This window comes from Ovis aries, chromosome 13, assembly GCF_016772045.2.
Source record: "Ovis aries strain OAR_USU_Benz2616 breed Rambouillet chromosome 13, ARS-UI_Ramb_v3.0, whole genome shotgun sequence".
NCBI lineage: Eukaryota > Metazoa > Chordata > Mammalia > Artiodactyla > Bovidae > Ovis > Ovis aries.
This window is the reverse complement of record NC_056066.1, coordinates 17,589,223-17,616,449: the sequence shown is the minus strand read 5'-3', so window position 1 is coordinate 17,616,449 and position 27,227 is coordinate 17,589,223. Positions and strand designations below refer to the sequence as shown.

At 38.5% G+C, this 27,227-nt stretch overlaps 1 protein-coding gene across 18 annotated transcripts in view; it reads left to right on the top strand.

Annotated features, from left to right (window-relative positions):
• CREM (cAMP responsive element modulator) overlaps window positions 1-27,227 on the top strand; it is a 67,742-nt gene that overhangs the window by 9,342 nt on the left and 31,173 nt on the right. For 6 of the 18 annotated variants that reach the window (XM_012188038.5, XM_027976343.3, XM_060396815.1 and 3 more), the window contains exons 2-4: window positions 1,323-1,422; window positions 6,624-6,747; window positions 26,423-26,569. In XM_012188038.5, the coding sequence (XP_012043428.1) occupies window positions 1,379-1,422; window positions 6,624-6,747; window positions 26,423-26,569 (315 nt within the window). In that variant the 5' untranslated portion in view covers window positions 1,323-1,378. 18 annotated transcript variants of the gene reach the window in all.

The window sequence follows — 27,227 nt, the reverse complement described above, 5'->3', positions numbered from 1 at the left end:
CAATTATCCTTCAATTGAAAAATAAAAGTGCTGGAGTGGGTTGCCATCTCCTTTTCCAGTAGGATCTTCCTGACCCAGGGATCGAACCTTGGTTTCCTGTATTGCCGGCAATCTCCTGCACTGCAGGCGGATTCTTTTACCAACTGACCCACCAGGGAATCCTGGTTGGGGTCAGGGAGGGGTGGGGGTGGGGGGTTTTGTTCAAATGCCCTATCTTTTCTCATCTCTATTGTAGATTGGGGGCAGGTGATAACAATAATCATTGTCCTAGTGCCCCTAGTGAGGGGTAGCACACCTGACTGCCAACTCAGTTTTCAAACTGGGTGAGATGGTGTAACATCTTTATAAAGGGACCATTATGAGGGAGCCCTGAAAATAGCCTATTTGTGGCAGAGCACCCATTGCTGGCATAGGCGCCCAGAAGAAACTTAGGAATGCCAGTGTTTGTCCTTTCAAATCTAGAATAAAGTGAGAGCTCACTGCTCTCCTTTGGTCTTTTTCTTTGTCGATTTTATTTCATTCAGCATGTCGAGGGCTTCCCTGGTGGTGCAGTGGTAGAGAATCCACCTGCCAGTGCAGGAGACATAAAAGATGCAGGTTCAATCCCTGAGTGAGGAAGATCCCCTGGAAAAGGAAATGGCAACCCACCCTAGTACTTTTGCCTGGAGCATTCCATGGGCAGAGGAGCCTGGCAGGCTACAGTCCATGGGGTTGCAGAGAGTCAGACACAACTGAGCACTCCACAGCAGCAGTAGCATGTCAAATGTACATTTTAAAGAGATATTAGTAAAAAAAAGGAGTTTAATTTCTACAGTGTCTAAAACAGCTTTTTAAAATAGATTGAAGGCTGTCAGAGGAGATTTTAAAGGAAAAATTACTATTTTGTTTGGAATTAAAATTTTTTAACAAAACCCAGTTTTGAAGTTAAGGTATATGAAAAACAGTTGACAAATTTGTTTCAGTGAAATGAAATTTGAGAAAACGATAATTCATTCAGTTTATTAAATGTTTATTGTCATAAAATAGAGCTGATAGAAGCACGTTGCAATGTGTATTAAATGATTCAAGTAGCACTGCTCTGTTCAATAGGAAATCATCTGGTAAATAGCATACAATTTAATTTTTCTGAAAATTTTTTTCTTCCAAAAATGAGAAAATTGGGTAGGAATAAGTATGAAAAAAAAATACGTTTCCAGCTTTCTATGCTTTTTTTTTTTTTTTTAGTTTTATAAAACTAGGGTATTTTGCTGTAGTTGTGAGATTTTAATTTTTTTGAAATAAAATCTTATGATCCCCCAATTCAACATTATAATTTACTGCAGGATAAATAAAGAAGAAAACAGGAAGGAGCAAAGCATTGATTATTAATGTCTTAATAATGAGCAAATGTGGCAGGAAAAAATATATGAAGACAAATCTAAGGTAGGTGGATATGTTATTTTTCTATTCTTTTGAAAGTTCTACTTAGCTTAAAGTTAAAATGGATAGATTAATGGTGTGTGTATATACGTATATGTGTTTGTGTATGTATATGTGTGTGTGTGGAGAAGGCGATGGCACCCCACTCCAGTACTCTTGCCTGGTGTGTGTGTATATATATATATATATATATATATTTTTTTTTTTTTTTAAAATAAAACTATAATAGTATGTACCCAAATTGCTCAGCTGTTCAATTAGGGAGTTTGTCTTCTACCATGAGTTGTGCTAGGCATCATAGGAGTTGAGTGGTCATTCATGGTCAGCTCGTTCTAAGTGGTGGCCTTTTCAGTTAGAAAGGAGATGATATATATGGAAGTGGACAGAGTTTTCATTTTTATTTTTGCCTTTAGTCAACACCTGTAAAGTTGTAAAACAGCACATCTCTACCAATGTTTTCTGGAAATCCAAATATTATTTTTCAGATTGTCTTTTAGTTATTTTCAGAGACATTCTGGTTTATCAGTTGGGTCTAGCAGCAAAAACAAAATGAATTTTTCATGACAGTTTTAATAAAACTATTTAAAAAGAGATAATAAAAACAACTTTAATCATTTTTCCTTTCGTTGCTGGATTCTGTTTTTTAAGCAGGTAAAAAAGTTTTGCATGGATAAATATAGTTGCTCTGCAGTATAATTTGTCTTTGCAAATTGGATACAACTAAGATTTTTTAAGTTATTAATTGTATACTTTAACTAGGAAACTTATTTTTCACTTAGATATTTTTGGCTTGTATGTCTTTTCTTTGTTTCTTTTTTTTTCTTCCTTTCTTTTAAGAATATCTTCCTGGGTACCTAGGATAGAATTTTTCAAAAATGTTTTTCCTTTTTCTTCTCATTTTTCCTTCTTTTTAAATATCTTGTGTGTGCTTGGTACATAGGTATGCCAAAATAACTTTGGTCATTAATTATCTCAATATTTCTATAATTATAAAAACATAATTTTTTCAACTGTACTGCTTTGTATTCATTTCTTCAAAGTGTGTTATATAAATCATATATAAACAGTACCGTACTGTTTGCTGTAGTTCAGTATTTTGGGGGGTTTTTGAAATATGACATAGATGTTCTACTAAAAACCTAGAAAATAACAGAGTAACCCGCAAATACAATGCTACCTGCATTAAAGGTAGTTCACCCTAGAAGACTTTGAAAATTGTGCAACTGAGTGGATCCTGTTCTTTTAAAACAATGATTGTATTAATATTTATTAAGATGAATCCCAATTTTTCAAAACATGTTGGGATAACATTTACTTTTCTACTGAAGAAGAGAATGGTTTGCTAATAAAGATTTCAGAAGAAATATTTAACTTTCATAAGAATGTTGCTACTCCCATTAATCATTTATAAGTTTAAATATGCCTGTGTTAGCAAATCCTTATCTGTTCTTTAGAATTGTAGAACCAAATGTTTCCCAGTATTTTGCTTACTTGTAGATTATAGTGCTTAATGGACTTTTAACTTTGTTTCTGTTTTTATCATTTTGTGTGTGTTTATTTTTAAATATTCTGTAATTTCTATTTCCTAATTGGTCTTTTTCTCATTTGTATTTAAAATTGAAATATTATATAATTAATTAATATACAGATTATTAATACTAGTACAACTGTGTTTAAAATTTGGTATAGAAAGTGAGATTTGGGGGAAAATATTGTATGATTCACCTCTTTAATTTTTGCTGTAAAGTAGGTAAATGAACAGTGCAAGATTAAAATGGGTCTCTCTCTTACACTTGGTAAACAAATTCCTTTGGAACTAGCTGAGACTGATTTACAGATATTAGTGTTGATATGTGTCATTTCCATCTGAGGTCTGGGCCCTTTATTTCCTGCTGGGTTAGTGTCTGAAAATGCCCAGTACAGTGACTGATCCATGTTGAGTACTCCAGTGTTAGTTGAATCTGCTCCCCTGAGTCTTGGTCTGGGGTTGGCTTTTAGTCGGTTTAGGAGGCTGTACTGGAGAGGAGTTGGTTATAGATCAGCAGAATGAACTTATTTGAAGATGACAGGCTGTATAAATTGGTAGTACTGACCTGCTCTTCTGTAGATTTTTACTTTCAAATAAACTGATTTAGTAACAAAGTTGGACTGAATGACATGTACCGGGCCCTGTACAAGGCACTCCAGGAGAATAAAATGGGATGAAATTAGAGTCTGTACATCCCATCTGAGTGAAGACTGTGGCACCAGTGGCAGCATACCGAGAAGCACACCGTTTTTGTGAGACGTATCTAGATGGGAATACTTCTCAGGGTACCAGCTGTGGGAGGAACCCTGGAGTCACAAACACCGGACCTCCTGTTCACCCTCTGTCATGCAGTCTTCTGTGAGCCCTGGAGCAAGACACCGAATCTCTCTGAACCTTCTTATTATTTTAGTAGCCCCTGACAGTCATATAGTCTTCTGGAATAGTTGGTTAATTAATTCCCTCACTTAACGATTATGGTAGATTCTATTCTAGGCACTGGGAATACATTGAAGTCTAAGATGTTGTGTCTGTTCCTCACACTATTGCTAGAACTTTGTGGACAGATGAACATGCTAGACAAGTGCTGGAATGGAGGGATTGCACAAGATGCTTTGGGAACTCAGGACAGAATCATTCTGCCCAAGGCTATCAGAATAGACTTTTTAAAGATGGTATCCTTAATCCAGACTTTGAAGAATGAGTAGAAATGTGCCCGTTGGACAAAGAAAGACTGAAGGGCATCCGAGGAAGAGAGAAGTACAGGAAATTAAAATTGGGGAAATAAGATGTGTATTCAACCAAAGACATGGCTCCTAAGGAGGCTGGATTGCAGAATGCGGGAAGGAATGGAGTGACTGGAGATGAGGCTGTAAAGATAAAGTGAGCTCATGTTGTGAGAGAGATTGAATGGCAGTTTGGTTTGGTCATTGAGAATATGCTTTGGGAAAAGACCTCGGTTCAAAACTTGGCTTTGCCACTCAATCCCTTTGTCGACAATCAGATTCTAAACCTCTTTATGTTTCCTTTTCCTCACCTCTATAAGAAGAACTAACTGTATTGCCCTTTAGAAGTTGTTAAGGATGAAAACTAGCAGGGTCCTGTACGCCTCACCAGATTGTCTGCTCCAGTCAGCTACTCTGTCTTCCAAACGTGCTCTGTATTTTCCTTCCTCTCTTGGTTGTCCTGATCTTTTCTACCCTCTCCTCCTTCAGCATACAACTCATATGGCCCCATCCTCAGGCCTATTTCAGTTTTCCTGTGTTTCTCCCAGCATTTCATACATAGCACCCCTCACACAATTTGTGTTCATTACGGGTCTAATCAATATCATTTACCAATAAGCTAAGTTGTTCTCAAATTTTAATAGCTATCAGAATCTCTTAGATATAAAAATTAGACCCCTTAGAAAGTTTGAATCAGTAGGTTTGGGGTCGAGCCTGGGAATCTGCTTTTTTTTCTTCCTTTACAAGCGTGTTTGTCAATTCTAAGACAGGTTGTCCGAGGACTTTTGGAGAAACTAAGGCCCGAGTGGAGAACGGTGTCCTTGAGAGCAAGGACTGTGACTTTTGTATTCTCAGGGTATGTCATGTAGATGGTGCTAAAGGAATGTTTCTGAAAGGGGGAAGGCCTTTCAGAGGGTAATGTTTGAGTGGAGACTCAAGTTCTTGACAGAACCTGAAGAGCTTAATAAAGGTGTAAGAAGAAGCATAAGACAACATTTCTCACAATCTTTCCAAACCATTTCTGCTAGGACTCGCTTTGTTGGAAAAGGGTTTGGGATGGTTCTTTTGGAAAATGCTGTTGACTGGATTTGCATCATCCTTCCCAAGTCAAACTGGAATAGTCAAGCATCAGAGAAAGTTCTGCGGCCAAGAAACCCTTTTAATCCCAGATATTTTAAACTCTGACCAAGCGTTTTTCCTCTTACACTCTTTGCCCAGATAATACCTTTTCATATCCTGCAGAATCAAATGTTCTAGGTATTCTCCTTGGAAACTGCTCACAAGCAAAAGTGGAACCTCAGGAGTTGGCAGTTTTTGCAGGGGGATGGCCTCTGCTTACCTAGAATTAGAAAGTCCATGCTGGGAAATAATAAGAAATAAAAGAATTGGGGAAAATTGAGGGAAAGATGTCTTTCCAGAGTAGACTCTAGATTTTCATAATTGCTCTAAACTGTCACGGTCAGTTGTAAGTATTAAACTGTCTGAATAGAGAGAAGTAACTCTAGGTGTAGTGCAGGCTACAGCAGACAGCTTTGAGAACAGAAGACTTGGATTCAAGTGACGCCTCTTGAAATGCAGAAGAATTCAATCTGGAAAAAACGTCTGGACGTTTCAATTTAAAGTTCTAAGTTGCCTGCATACTTTCGGGATACATATTTAGGCTACTGAGGTGAAAAAAACACACTATATTATGAACGATTGCAAAGATACACAATTGCAGGGAGTAGTTCCTATAAGTTTTTAAAATTTTTTTGTTGATTTTGTTTGCATCTTTTATATGTTCTCCTAGTAGGGTAACATTATAATGTGGCTTACCTTCTGTCTAGAAAGGGCCTATATAGAAATTATTAACTTAAGTTGAAATTATAAGATAAAAATTTACAAGTTTTTCCTGGAAAAATTAGATTCTCCTCTTTAAGTGAAGGAAGAGCTGCAGGACAAGTGGTCCACTCGGAGTGATTCAATTTGACAGGTTTCTTTAAATCAGAAACTATTTAGTTCTGACAAAGCCAGACACATCTTTATATCAGAACACATTTAATATAGGTAATGTGGAAATTCTTTCATACTAAATCATAGTATAAAGCAGGTTTATTAGGCCTTGAGAGTTGTAGGATATTTAAACTTCATGTGAAATATAAAACCTAACTTTATCACTAATTTATGCTAGAGAGCTTAAAATAATTATCAAGGAGACTTTATTGTAAGATTAAAAAATTTTCGAATAAACTAATTCCCATGGGACATTGCTCCCTTGGTATACTGTTCATATCCAGCGAGCAGAGAAGGTGCCTTTACATTTGGAGAGTTACAGAGCTTTGCCACTGAATCTATTTCTTGAAAAACAAGGTAGAACAATTGGATGATAGAAATGAATATCAACCAGAAAGCCAGGTGAAAACAGGTATTTCAGATAGGGCCTTAATTCTTCTTCCTTTTTATTGTCTTTTCAGACAAATGACCATGGAAACAATTGACTCTCAGCAGGATGGAAGTTTACCAGATTCTGTGGCAGAGAGCGAATCTGCTCACATGCAGACGCAGACTGGTCAAAATTCAATCCCCACTTTAGCTCAGGTAAACTCAACGTAGGCATCAGGCAGGCACCCATGAAAGTCAGCCTGTGTGGAAATGAGAATTACACGCAGATTCTGTTTTCTTGCCATTGATCTTAAGTTTCCCCTGTTCCCTGGGTATCAGCCAGTCTGACTGATTTGCCTTCAAAGAGAAGATATGTGTTTAAATTACTTTGGCATTGTAACAGACACTATGTAAAGGAGAAACAAAACCCCCTGCATAGTGTGTAGTCCTCAGATTACTATTTGGTAAGGTTGGTAATTCCAGATTGATGTAGTTTTATATTCTCAGCTCTAAAGATGACAGAAATCTTGCCATTTGCCCAGTATATACTTGGTTTAATCTTTACTTTCTTTTTAGTTAGGCCTTAAACTTTGAATTGGTTTCATTTAGAGAGCACCAATATGAGTTAGCTGTTTTTCAGCTCTTAAACCTCATTTCTGAGATATCTATAAAACTATATAGTAAAAACAGATACATTTATTTAGCTCATCAACTACTTACTGAGCCCCTTCCATATCTAGGTGGTATTTTGGATGCATGAGGCTCTGGATTTCCTGTACTTGACATCTGACAGTTTAGTGGGGAGAGGTGTTTAGGGGATAAGTCTCGCCATGTAAGAAGTGCTGCAAGGTGCTACATAGGAATGACTGGGCTGTGCAGAGGGGAAGCAGCTGGGGGACCAGGAGTGCTCTGTTGCTGTTTGGTCACTCAGTCCGACTCTTTGTGATGCCATGGATTGCAGCACACCAGGCTTCCCTGTCCTTCACCATCTCCTGGAGCTTGTTCAAACTCTGTCCATTGAGTCGGTGATGCCATCCAACCGTCTCATTTTCTGTTGTCCCCTTCTCGTCCTGCCTTCTATCTTTCCCAGCATCAGGGTCTTTTCCAGTGAATCAGTTCTTCGCTATCAAGGCCCAAAGTATTGGAGCTTCGGCTTGAGCATGAGTCCTTCCAATGAATATTCAGGGTTGATTTCCTGAATATTAAGAGTGCTCTGTAGAGGGTTTTATTATGAAAGGTAGAGGTCACTGGGTATATAAGGAGAGGGAAGCATATTCTCTAGGCCAGGAAGAGTATACAGAAGGCAGAGGATGGGGGTAGGAACTGCTGGTGTTGAGGCCAAGTGGTGCTGTGTCTGGGCTGGGAAGTGGAGCTAGTCAGGGTTAGCTGGAGGGTGGTATGCATCTGAGAGAGTGGACCATCCCGTATTCTAAGTGTTCACCAAAGCAGGATACCTGCGGCCCCGTGGTGTTGAGTGGGACATCAGCAAGCCGGGAGTGGGAACCTCATTTGGGTGGCATCACAGTGATGTGAGTTCAAGCAGTAGAGAGACTTTGCAGTATCTGGAAGAGAGACTAGGAAGGAGCGATGGCTGCCTGGAAGGCCCGCAGCAGTGCCAGGCAACTCCGGGGTTGTCTCTGGCCAGCCTCGTTCCTTCATGGTCTGGACTTTTCCAAAACGCCCTGCACTCAGCCTGCCCTTCTTTCCTCTTTCAGGCTCCCAACACCCACTTGCTCCCTGGGGTTTCCTCCTCACAAGTGCTCTGTGGAGCTTCATCTCCCTGGCAACACCCTTCTTTGTTACCGTGGAAAATTGGCATGCAGACCATGCTATTTTTCAAGAAAGCAGCCTTTTTCTCATTTAAAAAAAAAGTTCATTTGTAGAAAATTGGCAAAATGTGTATTATTAAATGAAGAAGAAAATTAAAGCCACCTGTAGTCTCTACATGCAGAAATTTAATTGTTGTTAGCATCTTGATGTTTATCCTATTGTCTTTTTGTCTGCAAAAAGAATATTAATAGAATATACATATATCTTTTGATTAATCTGGGGTCTTCTAGAGTTTTCTTTTAAGGTTTTTAAAATGACATTTATTTCTTAAAAGTTAACCTGTGCATAATAGGAAACCAAAACAAAAACCAAAGTCATCCAGAATCATAAGCACTTTACCGTCTGATGCATCCTTTTAGGTCTCATTTGTGTATTTACACAACCAAGCGTCCATTTTTATGTAATTAAGATCATACGGTTATGTATCATGCTTTTTTACACATCACAAATATTTACCATTTCAAAGTCCCAAATATGTTGTTAGTCACCCAGTCATGTCTGACTCTGCGACCCCATGGACTGTAGCCTGCCAGGCTCTTCTGTCTATGGGATTCGCTGGGTGAGAACACTGGAGTGGGTTGCCATTTCCTTCTCCAGGGGATCTTCCCAACCTAGGGATTGAATCCAGGTCTCCTGCATTGCAGGCAGGTTCTTTACTGTCTGAGCCACCAGGGAAGTCCAGTCCTGCCTTCCTTGGTGACAAAAATTTCAGAAAAGACAAAAATGGCAACTAGAGTTGTTATAACTGTGATTCCATATCTGTAGTTCACCTTTTGCTGAAGCGCTAGTTGAGAGCAGCTCTTCCTCCTGCGCCCGCTTCTATCCCTGTAGGTACTGCTTCCCTGTCCTCTACACGTGCCTTTTCCTCCAGCCTTCAGCCTGGGTGACACCCAGCTCTGTAAGTCTCAGTCAGAAGTTGCTGAAGAGGTCAATGTAGGGTCTGAAAAATAACCTCAGATTAATGAGGTTTTTGAAATCTCATAGGAGTCCAGTGAACAGAAACCAGGCTTTAGTAGGTTACAGAATAATTAAGAGAGAAAGTAGAAATTGGAAGTATAGATTCTTCAAGAAATTTTCCTGTGAAAGAGAAAGATGGGTCTGGGAGACAAAGGCGTGTGAGCTGGGGTAAGTTTGAAGTGTTACATAGGAGTGTGGGGAAGTTTGAAGAGTTAAATAAAACAGAAGGGCTCAGAGATAGAGACTTGTGAGAAGACTGAGCCACAGAGCAAGGAAAAGGCTGTGGTTTGCATTCATAATGTTTACTTCCTTAAAAATCTCAAGTATATTAAATGTTGATAGTCATTACATCTGGATAGCAAGTTCATAGACCTGCTATCTTATTCTGTTTTCCATGTATTTAAAATACTCAATCAAAAAATATATCACGGTATTTATCTTTCACATACTAGGAATGTTAAGAGATTAAGAAGAAATCTGTATGCTGACTCATTGATTCTTTTGATTAAATAAGAGTTATCCTCCATGGATGTGAGGCCATAAATCCTTTATGGATCATGATGTTTTGCAGAATTAGGACACAGTTCTTAAGAGTCATAATTTTTCTAAACATTATTACCAGTTTAGATTCTTGTGATGCCTGAAGCAGTTCATTTGAGTGTTCATTATTATGCAATATTATATGATAGAAGGATTAGGAAATCAAGCTGAAATCTTCATTCATTAAGCCTATAATGTATGCTAAACATGACTGACTCTTCTGAATAATTCCTGATACTTTGTACATTCTTGCCACTTATTTTAAACTAGAGGATTGTGAATTCCCAGATGTTTTAGACTTAAATTCAGTCTTGTATAAAGCAAAATTTATGACACTTACTTTCTTTTCCACATGGTCTATTTATCATTAAATAGTGTGAGAACAAAAGATATAACCCCAAGTTTCAGTGAGTCTAATCCTTTGCCTCTGGTCATTCGATAGCAGTAGTTTTGCCTATCTCGGCCTTTCCAGGGCTTCTGCTAATCAAGTTAACGCTGCAAACCATCCCAGCTATAAAGATGTGAAAACTTGAGCTTGCTCTTGGCCCTCACACCTCTGCTCTGTTGACTGATGGAGGAAGGCTAGAGTTCTGAGTTTGCAGTTTTTCTGTTTTATAACTTCCCAGGTATCAGTGGAGCCTGCCACTTCTGTCTGTATCCAAAAGCAAATAGAGATCACGTGGTAACAGTATCCAAGGGCTAGAGGCTGGCGTGGAAGATCGCTGAGGTTTGAGTACTGTGATTTGTGTATTTTCTTGCTTTGAATTATTTTTTATGTTGATTTTTTTAGTTGAAGCTGGAGTCTGTCTAAGTGTATATGTTGATACGTATGTAAGACTAGAGTCTACTCTCCTCTCCCCCTGGAAAAACTGTTGATGATAAGTTAAGAGAGTCTATTTTATATCACCAAGCCAGGAGAAAACTCTTTCCCAAAGCCAAAATAGTGACAAGCAAAATTACAGTATATACAGGTAGTCTTAAAAGTTACACATACAGCCTTTGGAAGTAATATAATCCTTAAGTGGTAATGGGAACTTATCATTTCTTTTGTGATGAAAGATTTCAGACATATAAAAGTAGAATAAGGCTTCAACATTTATAGAAACCTAAAATTAAGATTTTGTAGCAGTTGCTACAAAATTTATATTTAAAAAATTTTTCTTTTTCCCTTTTTGTGAAAGAATTTTAAGCAGCTCTCCAGATCTCAGACATCACGTCATCTCATTCCACCTTTCTTCTGGGTATGCAACGCTTATACATATTGTCTAAAATAACCAAATGTCATGATCATACCTAATAAAATTGAGTGTAATTCCTTGGCATAATATGCTCACCATACTCATGTTTTCCCATTTATCTCACAATGTGTAATCTGCTCTGAAAGCAGCAGTGATGGCCCCCTGCCCTTTCTTTATCCCACGTCTCTTGGAAATTGATAATGCTGCCATGAAGCTCTTGGTTGAGTGAGGGCACCTGGATGGAGCCCTGAGAGAGGGTGTGCTGTCTGGGGTTTCATGCCTTACAGCTCCTGGTGCAGCCCAAGGCCTGACTCGGAAGGCTCAATATCTCTGCTGTGTAAATGACCAGTTCTCCAAGTTTCAGCCAAGATAGGAAGGAAAGATGCAAGGAGCAAAACCACAGGGATCATAGAGCTGGAAGGAAACTCGAGAGCATCAAGGTCAGCATAGTGCCTTGAGGGACTTAGTTCTAATATTCCACCTTTCTGACACCATCTGTAGTTTTAGAACAAGAGGACTCTGTGGAGCAGAGGAAGCCACTAGGGAGTGTTGTTCAGGGATTGCAGTCTGCTCACTCCTTCCTTATCCTGTCTGCTGTAGATGCCAACGGTGTGTTAAAGAAGCGCCTTAGAGGAAAGCAGGCCTGGCTTGCAGTGAGGGATTGGAGTAGGAACGATTGATTTAACAAGGGATAGGTTTCAGTGTACGACTTACATGTTTGATTTTTCAAACTGGTGGAAAATTGGGATGGCGTTTCTCATTGTTTTGCCAGCTGTGCCAAAAGTCTATCTCCTCTGTCCTAAGTAGGACCAGGAATAATATGAATAGCTGTCAGAAAACAAAACAAGCAACGTTTATTATTGCTAATTGGCCGGCACCATCATATTTGTATATGATGATCTGCATCATGTTAGGTTGATTTGTTATATTTATTATTGGCTGAGTACATCTAGCTCAAGCTCAGTGTTTAACTGAATCTTGTTTTTTTTTTTTTTTTTTTGCAGGTTTAAGGCATTTCTCACCTTTATTCTAGCTGTTTTATTTTCCTTTCATTTATTTTATTTTATTTTATTTTTGATTTTTTTTCTTTAAAAAAAAATTTTTTTTTTTAAATTTTAAAATCTTTAATTCTTACATGCATTCCCAAACATGAACCCCCCTCCCACCTCCCTCCCCATAACATCTCTCTGGGTCATCCCCATGCACCAGCCCCAAGCATGCTGTATCCTGCGTCAGACATAGACTGGCGATTCGTTTCTTACATGATAGTATACATGTTAGAATGCCATTCTCCCAAATCATCCCACCCTCTCCCTCTCCCTCTGAGTCCAAAAGTCCATTATACACATCTGTGTCTTTTTTGCTGTCTTGCATACAGGGTCGTCATTGCCATCTTTCTAAATTCCATATATATGTGTTAATGTATGGTATTGGTGTTTTTCTTTCTGGCTTACTTCACTCTATATGATCGGCTCCAGTTTCATCCATCTCATCAGAACTGATTCAAATGAATTCTTTTTAACGGCTGAGTAATACTCCATTGTGTATATGTACCACAGCTTTCTTATCCATTCATCTGCTGATGGACATCTAGGTTGTTTCCATGTCCTGGCTATTATAAACAGTGCTGCGATGAACATTGGGGTACATGTGTCTCTTTCCATTCTGGTTTCCTTGGTGTGTATGCCTAGCAGTGGGATTGCTGGGTCATAAGGTAGTTCTATTTGCAATTTTTTAAGGAATTTCCACACAGTTCTCCATAGTGGCTGTACTAGTTTGCATTCCCACCAACAGTGTAGGAGGGTTCCCTTTTCTCTACACCCTCTCCAGCATTTATTGCTTGCAGATTTTTGGATCACAGCCATTCTGACTGGTGTGAAGTGGTACCTCATTGTGGTTTTGATTTGCATTTCTCTAATAATGAGTGATGTTGAGCATCTTTTCATGTGTTTGTTAGCCATCCGTATGTCTTCTTGTTTTTTAAACCTCAGTATGCTGATTCTATGACTTGAGAGGCTGTTACTGAAGGAGGAAATATTCCTCTTAAGATTGTAAAATAAAAAGTTTCATTTTATTGTTGACTTTCTTTCTATTGCTCTTTAATTTTATGTATTCTTTCTCCTGGTTATTTTTAAGTGCCATAATTTAATTTTTTTGATCATAATATTTGTATTCACTTAGCTCTAAAAATTAACATAAATTAGGAGAAAATAGAACACTGATTTTTTTTTCAGTAAATGCTAAATCTTCATTGTTTTTTAGCTAATTCAAGAAAATATACTACTTTGACATGTAACTCATTCTTGAAGGTAATTCAGGGTTTAAGAGACATAAGTAAAAATAATTTGTGAACTATTAATATTAGTGACCATTTTGTTTGATTTGAGTAATAATTTTTTATATAATCTGTACTCATATTTTGAGAACTCTGTATATAATAGTTGTGTTGTTGTTCAGTCTCTAAGTCAGGTCTGACTCTTTGCAACCCCAGGGACTGTGGCATGCCAGGCTTCCCTGTCCTCCAGTATCTCCCAGAGTTTGCTCAAATTCTTGTCCATTGAGTTGGTGATGCCATCCAACCATCTCATCCTCTGTCGCCCCCTTCTTTCCTAATAATAATAGCTAGTATATTTTGCTAGTATATTTCTTTCAGTTCAGTTCAGTTGCTCAGTCATGTCCAACTCTTTGCATCCTCATGGACTGCAGCATACCAGGCCTCCCTGTCCATCACCAGCTCCCGGAGTTCAACCAAACTCATCTCCACTGAGTCAGTGATGCCATCCAACCATCTCATCCTCTGTTGTCCCCTTCTCTTCCTGCCCTCAATCTTTCCCAGTATCAGGGTCTTTTCAAGTGAGTCAGCTCTTCGCATCAGGTGGCCAAAGTATTGGACTTTCAGCTTCAACATCAGTCCTTCCAATGAACACTCAGGACTGATCTCCTTTAGGATGGACTGGTTGGATCTCCCTGCAGTCCAAGAGACTCTCAAGAGTCTTCTCCAACACGACAGTTCAGAAGCATCAATTCTTTGGCACTCAGCTTTCTTTTTAGTCCAACTCTCACATGCATACATGACTACTAGAAAAACCATAGCCTTGACTAGACGGACCTTTGTTGACAAAATAATGTCTCTGCTTTTTTAATATGCTGCCTAGGTTGGTCATAACTTTCCTTCCAAGGAGTAAGCATCATTTAATTTCATGGCTGCAGTCATCATCTGCAGTGACTTTGGAGCCCCCAAAAATAAAGTCTGACACTGTATCCACTGTTTCCCCATCTATTTGCCATGAACTGATGGGACCGTATGCCATGATCTTAGTTTTCTGAACGTTGAGCTTTAAGCCAACTTTTTCACTTTCCTCTTTCACTTTCATCAGGAGGCTCTTTACTTCTTCTTCACCTTCTGCTTCTTTAAAGGTTAATTTTTGGCTTTAAAATGCACTCTGTATTTTCATCCCAGTGTATTACATGTGATAATACTTTGCTTTGAATGAAAATTGGTGTTTCAGGAACTTCCCTGGTGCCCCAGTGATTAAGAATCCACTTTCTAATTTAGGGGACACAGATTTGATCCCTGGTCAGGGAACTAAGATCCCACAGACCGAGGAGCAACTTAGCTCATGTGCCACAACTAAGACCTGATGCAGCCAAATAAATATTTTTTTTTAAAAATAAGAAAATTGATGTTTCAAAGATAATTTCAGCAGGTATAAAGCAAAGTCAAATTTCAGAAAAAGATTTTGTTTTTTCACTTATAATCAGAAAAAAAAACTGCATACAAATCTGTCTTAGTGTTTTAAGAGATTGTTAGCGATGTTCTGTCATTTGTAATGATTTTAGGTACTTTTTGTTTGATGCTCAAGGCTTAGTTTTAGTAGCAGATAGTTTGTCACTAACAGTATTGGAAAAATAACTGAGTATAAACAGTTACTTTTTTACCCTTTCTCTGATTTTTCCTAGTTAAAGAGTAGGTTGTAGGGAGGGAATACAGGAAGTGCTGTTGATAAAGGGCTATAGTTTCCGATTTGAAGGATAAAAATGTTCTGGAGATCTTTTACAAAAGTATGAATATGATGAACAGTACACTTAAAAGTGGTTAAGATGATTAATTTTATATTATGTATTTTTTTACCACAGTAAAAAAAAGAACAGCAAAAACAAAAATAGTAGACTAAACACTGAAATTTTTTAATATTAGAAATGTTAATTTTTGTAGTGTCTTCCTTGAAACTACAAGGAAGTAGTTTGTTTGTTTACTTTGCCTCACTTCAATTTTTGCTGCTACAACCTCTGGAAACCCCAGACTACTAAAGGAATTACACTGGGAAGCACAGAGGCTTTGGGAAATTTTCACTCGTTGATTAATTGTGATGACAGCATCTTAGTAATGATCTTCAGAAATGTGAGCTTTCTGAGCTTTCTCCCACCCCCAGAGGTACGACGTGTGGTTCTCCAAAAAGGCATAGGAGAGAAAAGCCTGCTTGTGAGGGCAAAAATACGGGGTTGGCCAAAAAGTTTGTTCAGGTTTTACAGCAAAACCCAATGCTAAGTAAAGACAATATCAGATGAAAATAGTGCAAGCAGAAATAGTTCAGGAAAAGCACTTGGCTTTAAGTAGGTAAGTTCTATACAGCAGTAGACCTCTTTCTAAATACCTTTTGAAAACTAATGGTAATTTATTTGCTATCAGATATGTTAATATACCATAATAGGTACTGCCAGTATAAGTTGGCCTCCCAGTTCCTCAGAACTTTCTAGTTTTAAAAGAGCCCTAACTTACACCAATACTCAGTTTGAATTAAGTGTTTTACACATAGCTCAGTTCTCACAACAACTCTGTAGAAAGGTACTGTTTTCATTATCTTTTACAGTTGAGGAAAATTTGGTACAGAGAGGCTGAGTAACTTGCCACAGGTCACATAGCTAGTAAAAGGCAGAGCCCAGGAAACCTAGCTTTAGATTGCATTAAACATATCTATTACTTCTGTGATAATACATAGGTACTCGGTGTTGAACCAGATTATTTCAGAGGACCTCACCTGGGAACATGCATGATCAGCAAAGAGTAATCATAATTATATGCTACATGTAGTTACTCTGGGGCTTCCCTGGTGGCTTAGCTGGTAAAGAACCCGCCTACAATTCAGGAGACCCTGGTTTGATTCCTGGGTTGGGAAGTTCCACTGGAGAAGGGATAGGCTACCCACTCCAGTATTTTGGGGCTTCCCTGGTGGCTCAGATGGTAAAGAATCTGCCTCCTGTGCAGGAGACCCAAGTTCAATCCCTGAGTCAGGAAGATCCCCTGGAGAAGGGAATGGCTACCCACTCCAGTATTCTTGCCGGGAGAATTCTATGGACAGAAGAGCCTAGCAGGCTACAGTCCATGGGGTCGAAGAGTTGGACAACAGACTGAGCGACTAACACTTTTCACTTTCAAGATAGTTTCATGTTTATGTCCCAGTTCAGCTTCTGATCTTGGATATATGAAGAGTGTAGAAGATTTAAACTTTATCCATTTTGATGTATTAGTAACTGGTACATATAAATCCTGGGACCAATAGCCAGTCTAAGTATTGAGCAGTAACTCTGGGGCTGGGAGCACGAGAGCGCCCAGAGCTTTAGAATTATGTTTTATAAAATGATGGGGAAGTCAGTCTCATTGCCTTTGGTAAAATCAATGGATTGATTATCTTCTTGGCAATGAGCCAACTGATTATCATCTACAGCAAATGTGGGGCAATAAGTTATTACTATTTTTGTATATGGTTAAAGAAAAGACATAAAATCCACAGTCTTAACAAGTTCAAGTTTATAGTTCAGCAGTGTTCACTGTAATGTACTCGCGATGTTGTGACACGAATCTCCAGATCTTTTTCATCTTGCAGATCTAACACTCTGTACCTATTAAACAACAACTCCTTTTTACACACCCCCCCAACCTCCTGTAACTACCATTCTATATTTGGTTTCTATGAATTTGCCTACTTTTGGATACCTCATATAAGAGGAATCATCAATATTTGTCTTTTCAGTTCAGTTCCCTCAATTGTGTCCAACTCTTTGCAACCTCAGGGACTGTAGCACGCCAGGCCTCTCTGTCCATCACCAACTCCTGGAGTTCAACCAAACTCATGTCCATTGAGTCGGTGATGCCATCCAACCATCTCATCCTCTGTTGTTCCTTCTCCTCCTGCCCTCAATCTTTCGCAGCATCAGGGACTTTTCAAATAAGTCAGCTCTTCATATCAAGTGGCCAAAGTAATGGAGTTTCAGCTTCAGCATCAGTCCTTCAATGAATATTCAGGACTGATCTCCTTTAGGATGGACTGGTTGGATCTCCTTGCAGTCCAAGGGACTCTCAAGAGTCTTCTCCAACACCACAGTTCAAAAGCATCAATTCTTTGGCACTCAGCTTTCTTTATAGTCCAACTCTCACATCCATACATGACTACTGGAAAAACCATAGCTTTGACTAGACAGACCTTTGTTGGTAGAGTAATGTCTCTGCTTTTTAATAAATATGCTGCCTAGGTTGGTCATAACTTTCCTTCCAAGGAGTAAGCATCTTTTAATTTCATGGCTGCAGTCATCATCTGCAGTGATTCTGGAGCACCCCCCTGCCCCCCCCCCCCCACCCCGCTCCAAATAAAGTCTGACACTGCTTCCACTGTTTCCCCATCTATTTGCCATGAAGTGAAGGGACTGGATGCCACAATCTTAGTTTTCTGAATGTTGAGATTTATTTATTTTTCACTCTCCTCTTTCACTTTCATCAAGAGGCTCTTTAGTTCTTCTTCACTTTCTGCCATAAGGGTTGTGTCATCTGCACATCTGAGGTTATTGACATTTCTCCCGGCAATCTTGATTGCATCTTGTGCTTCCTCCAGCCTAGCGTTTCTCATGATGTACTGCATATAAGTTAAATAAACAGGGTGACAATATACAGCCTTGACGTACTCGTTCCCCTATTTGGAACCGGTCTGTTGTTCCATGTCCAGTTCTAACTGTTGCTTCCTGACCTGCATATAGGTTTCTGAAGAGGCAGGTCAGGTGGTCTGGTATTCCCATCTCTTTCAGAATTTTCCAGAGTTTGTTGTGGTCCACACAGTCTGAGACTTTAGCATAGTCAATAAAGCAGAAATAGATATTTTTCTGGAACTCTCTTGCTTTTTTGATGATCCAACGGATGTTGGCAATTTGATCTCTGGTTCCTCTGCCTTTTCTAAATCCAGCTTGAATGTCTGGAAGTTTGTGATTCATGTACTGTTGAAGCCTGGCTTGGAGAATTTTGAGCATTACTTTGCTAGCGTGTGAGATGAGTGCAGTTGTGCGGTAGTTTGAGCATCCTTTGGCATTGTCTTTCTTTGGGATTAGAATGAAAACTGACCTTTTCCAGTCCTGTGGCCACTGCTGAGTTTTCCAAATTTGCTGGCATATTGAGTGCAGCACTTTCACAGCATCATCTTTTAGTATTTGAAATAGCTCAACTGGAATTCCATCACATCCACTAGCTTTGTTCATAGTGATGCTTCCTAAGGCCCACTTGACTTCACATTCCAGGATGTCTGGCTCTAGGTTGGTGATCACACCATTGTGATTATCTGGGTCATGAAGATCTTTTTTTGTATAGTTCTTCTGTGTATTCTTGCCACCTCTTCTTAATATCTTCTGCTTCTGTTAGGTCCATACCATTTCTGTCCTTTATCGAGCCCATCTTTGCATGAAATGTTCCCTTGGTATCTCTAATTTTCTTGAAGAGATCTCTAGTCTTTCCCATTCTTTTGTTTTCCTCTATTTCTTTGCACTGATCACTGAGGAAGGCTTTCTTATTCTCCTTGCTGTTCTTTGGAACATTCAAATGGGTCTATCTTTCCTTTTCTCCTTTGCCTTTCACTTCTCTTCTATTCACATCTATTTGTAAGGCCTCCTCAGACAACCATTTTGTCTTTTTGCATTTATTTTCCTTATCTTTTTGTGATTGGCTTATTTCACGTCACATAATGTCTTGAAGGTTTATCTGTATTGTATGTGATAGGAATTCCTTCCTCTCTGTATGTACACACCACATTTTGTTTATTATTACTGTTTTTTTAAGTTGTTTTTATTAAATCAGTAATCTTTAGGGCTTATATACCAAGTCATTGGTAGAAAAATTAATGTAGAATAGTTCAAGTGAATTGAAGTTTCCTTCATAGGCATTCCTATGAGTTGATATTGTGGTGGCGGTTTGGTTGCCAAGTCGTTTCCGACTCTTGCACCCTCATGGACGATAGCCTGCCAGGCTCCTCTGTCCATGGAATTCTCCAGGCAAGAATACTGGAGTGGGTTGCCATTTCCTTCTCCAAGGGATCTTCCTGATCCAAGAATTGAACCCAGGTCTCCTGCCTTTCAGGCAGATTCTTTACCCACTGAGCTACGAGAGAAGATCCCAATAAGTTGATACTGGTCAGAAATAAAGGTAAGTGGTTTTAGGCATTCATTCTGTAGCTTCAGGCTTTTGGCATGTACATTTCTTCCTCAGTATTAGAAATGAATCTAATCTATATCATTGTTAAGAGTAGTTTTAATATCCACTGTTTGCCCATATAAGCCATCTGTTGGGTAAATGTCATTTTGGGCTCAGAATCTCATAGCAACCTACTTCACTATGTGCATTTATTACTTTGTAATGGAGTTGGCTAGAAAATTATGAAAAGTTTTAGTTTCAGTCTTACTGAAATCAGTATATAAGATTGATTTTTAAAAGTCTAGAGCTAAAAGAATTTTGATCTCCCTAAAGATCATGTTCATAGTCAATCTTTATAAATATAAGTAAAACACATATCATATTAGAATATAAAATGATGCTCCAATTACTATTAATAGGAAATGATAAGGATCAGCTAGGGAAAAAAATGCGCTAGAGCGTTGTTTTTCAAAGCATAAAGAAACCCTGATTTTGTCATCACCAGTCACCACAGCAATCACCACTGCTTATTGGAAGTATTATCAGAATAGACGATATAATTAAGACTTGATTCTGATATTTGCTTTTCTTTCAAAAGGGGAATTTTTTTAAAGAGACATATTTGGCCATTTATAATTACAGAAACAGAATTACTTCCTTTTTAAATTCAGATTATAAATTTTAGATAGTTTTTGTTTATTCCCTATACACGGAAAGGATTCAAAGATCATGTTGTAGTTCTCCTTATAATTTTAACATAGATATAAAAATATCAGTCTTATCTGTCCAACTCTGTTATCAGTGCTTTCAGTTGATATTTACAAGGTAAAATTTAACTCCATTGATTTTTGCAATTTGTTAGTCACACTGTTTAAAAAAACCTCAATATGGGAAAGAAAAACAGTAAAGACACTACAGTGATACCAATTCTGTATTCTTCATGTTGTGTTTGCCTTCATTTAATGCAGGTAACAACTTTTTAAAAATTTATTATTTATTTATTTGTTTGGCTGCACCAGGTCTTCGTAGTGGCATGTGAGATTTAGTTCCCTGACCAGAGATCAAACCCGGGCCCCCTGCATTGGGAGCATGGTGTCTTAGCCACTGGACCAGCAGGGGAGTCCCTAAGGACAGCTTTTTAAAAAGTGAAGTGAAATATTTTATGTCTTTTTTAAAGTGTACACATTTATATTATTATTTTCCTGTTTTCAGCCTTATTCTTTAAACACTTTTTTCCCTGTAGAAGAAACAGACTTCTTTTTGAGAATCCTGTCTTAATACACAGAAATCAAGATGTTTTTCCAGCTTCTCCCATAGGGTGTTACTGGGTTTTCATTGGAGTCCTTGGAATTAAAATAGATAATGTATAGATTTGATTTTTCAGGCAGCAGAATTGATAGTGAAGTCTGCTAGACCATGCATTCACATCCTCTCATCCTTTATTAACTGTCTGGAATGCGGGCTCAGTGGCTGTGTGACACGTTCACCTGCACTGTGACATCATAAACCCCATCATAAGGGAACCTAGCTACGGATTGGTGCCAGTCCACTAGGTGCTAATCAAATGCTGTGTTACAACATTGTGAGGTGTTACCAGTTATAAGTGTCATTATTAGGAGATTTTCTTTAATTGCAAAGACAAGTTAGGCTGTCAACTGCATCATCTTCACTTATTTCATCACATTAACTCCTGTCTCTAGTGAGGCTCTTGGTGGATGTGGTGGCCTCAGCATAATCTATGTTTCAGGCATCCTATAGAAGAGGATTATTCTTCAGGGGATCTGGAAAAAAAGGTAAACTGTCTGGCATGAGTTCATTTTTACACTTTTTAGAGACTCATAAATAGAGGTGTAAAATTATAAAATATAAAATACACCTATTTTATGTGTTTGTTTTTTGGGCAGTTGCCTGCTTGATTGTTGGAATGTGATGAATATATTGACAGATCTTCCCATGGCCTTTCCTACTTTTCTTTTAGACTGTTTTTTTGCACAGAAGTTCCCTCCTCTGAGAAGCTTTCCACAGTAGGTATGCCTTAACGTAGCTTCCTTCCACCTTCCCTCTACCTCGTTAGCTGTTGTTGATTAGTCTCTTAGTTGTGTCCAATTCTTTGTGACCCCATGGACTGTAGCCCACCAGTTTCCTCTTTCCATGAGATTTTCCCAGGCAAGAATACTGGAGTAGGTTGCCATTTCCTTCTCCCGGGGATCTTCCTGACCCAGGGATCAAACTCATGTCTCCTGCATCGGCAGGTGGATTCTTTATCCCTGAGACACCAGGGAAGCCCACCTCACTAGTTACCCTTCTTTATTTTTCTTTTAAGAATTTGGCACCTCTCCCAAATTATGTTTTAGTCTCTTCATCTGTCTTCTGTCTCCTTCTGATTTAGGAAAGCAGACTTTTCTTGTTTACTACTTTATCTCTGCTGTCTAGACTGGTCCACAAGGCCAGCTTCCAACATTTGTTGAGGGAACAAAAGAATGAGTTAATTTGTAAGTATGAATTGTTTCTGTGAGATTGACTTATTAAAAATTCTTGGAATGAATATATGATGTTTATAAGAAAAATGGGACTTCCCAGGTGCCTCAATGGGCAAAGACTCCACCTGCAATGCAGGAGACACAGGAGGCTTGGGTTTGAACCCTGGTTTGGGAAGATCCCCTGGAAGAGGAAATGGCAACCCACTCCAGTATTCTTGCCTGGAGAATTCCATGGATAGAGGAGTCTGGTGGATTACAGTCCATGAGATCACAAAGAGTCGGATACAACTGAGCACACGCACACATGACCTTCTTCACTGCCCAGAGTTTGGACATTGAGTTTTCACTGCACAGATTCATATAACTCATCTCCAGAATTCTGAGAATTCAGTTTTGTTCTAGTGGGTATAGCTCTCTTTTCTACAGCAGAGTTTCTTCTCACTAAGCCATTTTGATGGAGCATTGTTTAATAATGTAAAGTCGTGAAAATTATACTTGAAAGACATATAGAGTGACTTTAAGCATGGTTTATACTTATCAAAACCCCCATGAATCCTTCTTGAGTTGTTCTTCAGAATATCTAATTTTTCTACAGCAGGTCATTTCCATGAAACTGTGCGTAGCACTAACTGCATCTCAAGCCACAGGTCTCATCTGTAGGAATACTGGTGATGCTCTTGGGTATAATATACTTTCTGTTTTGCTCAATTTCTGACATAGGAATGTTCTATCAGAATTACTGTGGATGGTGATTTTGGCCATCCTGCTGTGGTGGAGCTAAAATTGCAGCCCGTTTCAGCACTCTGTGCTTTGAGCTGTGAGCAGGGCCCAGAGGCTGCATGAGGACAGAGCAGCAGTTTTCAAAGTGTGATCCAGGGAACCCTGAAGGAAACTCCAAGGACCCAGTATTTTCCAAATAACTACTACATGATGTTACACAATCATGCCTGGAGGTTTGGAGGACAAACCTATTTTCATAATAATACAAAGATGTATTTTTTTCTCTGTATTGGCATTTGCCCTGATGGCGCAAAAACAGTGGGGGTTTAAAAGTGTTGGTGCCTCATCCCAGTCACGTAACTTTGTTACGTGGCACCAGACTTTGTTAGTGGTCATCGCAGTCTTCACTGCATTCACTTGCAGTTTAAAAAAAAAATGTCTGTTCCACTTAAGACTGTCCCTGATGAAGCAGTAAACATTACCAATTATATTAAATCTTGACCCTCAAGTACATGTTGTTTTAATATTCTGTGTTTTGGAAGTGGAATATTCATTGAAAGCATTTCTGCCACTTTCTGAAGATCAGAGGTGATCTTGAGAAAAAACACAAGTTATTGTCTGAGAAAAAACAAAAGTTATTGTCTGAGGGACAAGATGAACTAGCTGCATTCACACACACACACACACACACACACACACCCCGGCCACAGGATATAATTTTTCTCAAAGCAGTGGCAAATAACTAAATTATATCTATGTCTGTTCAAACTTGAGTATTTGAAAAATTTTCTCAAAAGCGAATGAAGTAAGCTTGTCACATCGAGGAAAACAGTTAACAGTGTTTACTGCTGATGATAAAATTCAGGTTTTTAGCAGAAGTTTCAAATTGTGGAAATTCTTCATCTGCCATTTTGAGCTTGATAACTTGCCAATATTTTATAGTTTTCTGATGACGTTGATCTTGATTTTAATGAATGTAGTTTTCTGATAGTGTATCATGAAATTTATCAGCATTTGGGAGATCTACTTAATTCAGTAACTCAGTATTTTCCAAGTAGCTACTACATGACATTACAAAATCATGCCTAGCTAAAGAACCATCTGAAGTGTAAGACAGAGCAATTTTTTTTTTTTTTAGCATTTATTTATTCGGCTGCATCAGGTCTTAGTTGTAGCACGCAGGATCTTTAGTTGCAGTGTGTGGGATCCAGTTCCCTGACCAGGGATTGAATCTGAATTCCCTGCACTGGGAGTGCGTTATGTTAGCCATTGGACCCCCAGGGAAGTCCCAGATCAACTGATTTTAACGTAACTAAGTTTTCAGATTCCACATGGCCACTAACCTTTGAGAAAAACAACCACTTGCTGAGTTTTGGGGTAGTATCCAAGAAGAATACCCATATTTTTCTGAAAAAGCTATGGATACACTCCACCTTTTCATATATCTGTATAAGGCATATTCATTTACCAATTAAAATAACTTATTACAATAGATTCAGTGCAGAAATAGGTATGAAAATCCAGCTTGTTTTAAGTTAAACCAGACATTAAAAGAATTTGTAAAAATGTAAAACATTGACATTCTTGTCACTAATTATTATTTCTTTGAAAATAGTCTTCAGAAAATACTATTTATGTTAGCATATGATGGAATTATTGTTTTTAAATTAATTACTAAGTATTTAAAAAATTTCTCAGTTTTAATTTCTATTTAGTACATATCAATATTTTTTATATATATGTGTATATATATATATATATACACACACACACACACACACATATAACAGCTTATATATATAAGAGCTGAGCTGCTTGTCATAGCCAGTTGTGCACATCTTTTTCCAGCTTTGTCTTCAGTGTCACCCACTGGCAGCTTAAAATCTGCATAGTAGGAGTATTTTCATTATAGAAATCCACAAAAGTTACCCACAGCATTTTCCTTCCCAGGAGCTGGCTGTACATTTACAGGATCCTGCTGGATGTAACATAAACATAAGTTATTTGAGGTCATCAGTCATTTTCAGGAGTGTAAAGGTGTCCTGAGACTGAGCCCTAGTCATTTGGCAGAGGAATACCTTTTTTTTTTTTTTTGGCAACTGGTTCACAAAGAGAAGGATCCCTTTATACAGTTCATGTAGGGAACATTTGTAGAATAAATCTAGTGGCTTTTAAACTTCTGGATGTTAAATCTGAGGGCTCCATTATGGGATGCTGTTTTTCTTTCCCCTGAAATCTAAAGTTGGCAATAATACTCCAGGGGCAGGTGGGCTGAATTTGCCTATGGGGCTCCATGTCGGGTGGTCTCTGCCCCAGTCTCTCACTTTTCTGCCCAGCTGTTATCCAGACCATAGCAAGGCCCGGCCCAAGGGGCAGCTTCTGCACACCACCTCCACTTGCTCAGACTCCTGCAGATCTGTCTGTTTTGTACTCCTGTGGTCTTCATGACCTGGGCATTGGAGCGATTAGTTCTCTACTGTTTGTGTGCTATTGTTTCTTAGGTGTTGGATTTAGCACTTCTGCTTTCCACCCCGGTGCACCTAGTTCAGTTCTCTCCATGAAGGTTCTCTTGCATGGATAGAAGACTTTACTTCTAGGTTGCCAAAGAAGTTTGCCTTCCAAGGGAATGATGTAAACACATCTGATTATTTGTTATAAACCCAGTTCTTAGTAATTCTTAAAAAGTATTTGTGTAAGTTGATTGGAAATGATTGGTTTTCCTTCAAGTGTGGGCCCACAGAGGCTTTCTTCAAAATTTGTTTTAGATTCTGTGGTCTGCCACCACTCATGATAGAAACTAGTAGGTTCTTTCATGTCCAAAGTCTCTGTCTGTTCCAAGGAAGTCGTAATGAATAGTGAAACTTAGTAAAATGAGGCAGAGTTTGTAAGATTATGCCGGCTTTTAGGACTGAGTTGTTTACCAATTAGAAACTTGGCAGGTTTTGAGTCCAGAGAAGTGAACAAAACAAAACACGTTTTAATGTGTTTTGCTGTGGGGCTCTTTGTTGCAAGCACCCAAGGTGGTAGGAAATAGCTGTAATCTCCTCTCTGTGCAAACCAAGTGATGGTTCTGTGTGCTTAAGCTGTGGGGAGGGGAGTGTGCAAGGACCACACAGTCTCCAGGGTATGAGCTTTCTCTGGTTTGGAGATGCTAAGGGCCTGAGAGGTCCTGGGATTTCTTTGATCTATGCCTATTTTGGTGACTATTGGGGCATAAAAGTAACTGCAATTTTCATTAGTATAGAGACAAGGCATTAGCTTGTATCTGGAGTAATTCTAATATCACATGTCAGAAGTTGCACTTATTGAAAAAATAATTTACCATATTTAAGTTCTGTCTCCGATTGCTCTTAAGTTAGAGAGAGTGGTTTATACTCTGGCCTAAAGAAGGCTTCACTGTTAGTAGTCTTGAGGTCGTAGTGAGGTAGTTTAACTGCTTTAGAACTTTGTGCTTGGAACATTCTTAGCCACTGAAGCATGGGGACTGAAAGTGAGACGCATGGGTTCTTTGATATCTGTCACACCAGAGAATGGCTGTTCCAGCACAGTAACCATCTCCTGATGCTGAGTGCCCTGGCTTGCTGGTCAGATCTCAGAAGCAGGGAAAATAGGCAGATTGTAACAGTGGGGGGGCGGAAAAAATGTTCAGCCTTAATCCTCAATGATGCTGGGTTTTGCAGGTTTCTGTAGCTGGATCCAGCACCGGAAGAGGCTCCCCAGCTGTAACTCTAGTACAGTTACCTTCCGGCCAGACCGTCCACGTCCAGGGAGTAATTCAGACACCACAGCCATCCGTTATTCAGTCACCACAAATACAAACTGTTCAGGTTAGCCTCCTTCCTAAATGACTTCTCTTTGACTTTCTTGAGCTTTTTACTAATTCATTTATCTTTTTTTTTTTTTTTTCCTATAGATTTGATGCTCTTTTTTTTTTTAACCATATAAGGAACAATCTATTAGTATGGTGGTAATTTCTTTTTGTTATGTCAACACTGGCTTCTTTTATTTTGAAATTGCACATTTGCCTATGTTCATTGAGAGAAAAATTATAAAATACAGAAAAGAAGAAAGTAAAAATAATCTCACTCAGATATAAGTACTATTAACATTTGGTTGAAAGTCTTCCATATATGTTTCCTATGTGCATACATAAACATATTTTAATGGCATGCTAGTATTCTATTATTTATATGTACCATATAATTACCAAATTGTAATGTAGTAATGTTACCAATTATATGTAGTATCTTTTTTTAGTTATAGAGGACCTAATATAAATTATTTTAATACAATTCAACATAATATAACAATTTCCATATTTTAAAATATTTTTAAGTTTTTAACACCTTGAGAAATGTTATTTATACACATCCCTGTGTTTATCTAAATATATCTACATAAGCTATATTTGTGCATTTGCCTAAAAATTTCTTTAGGATAAATTCTAAGTGGTTGAACTGGTGAGCATGGAAAAGAGTGATGCTC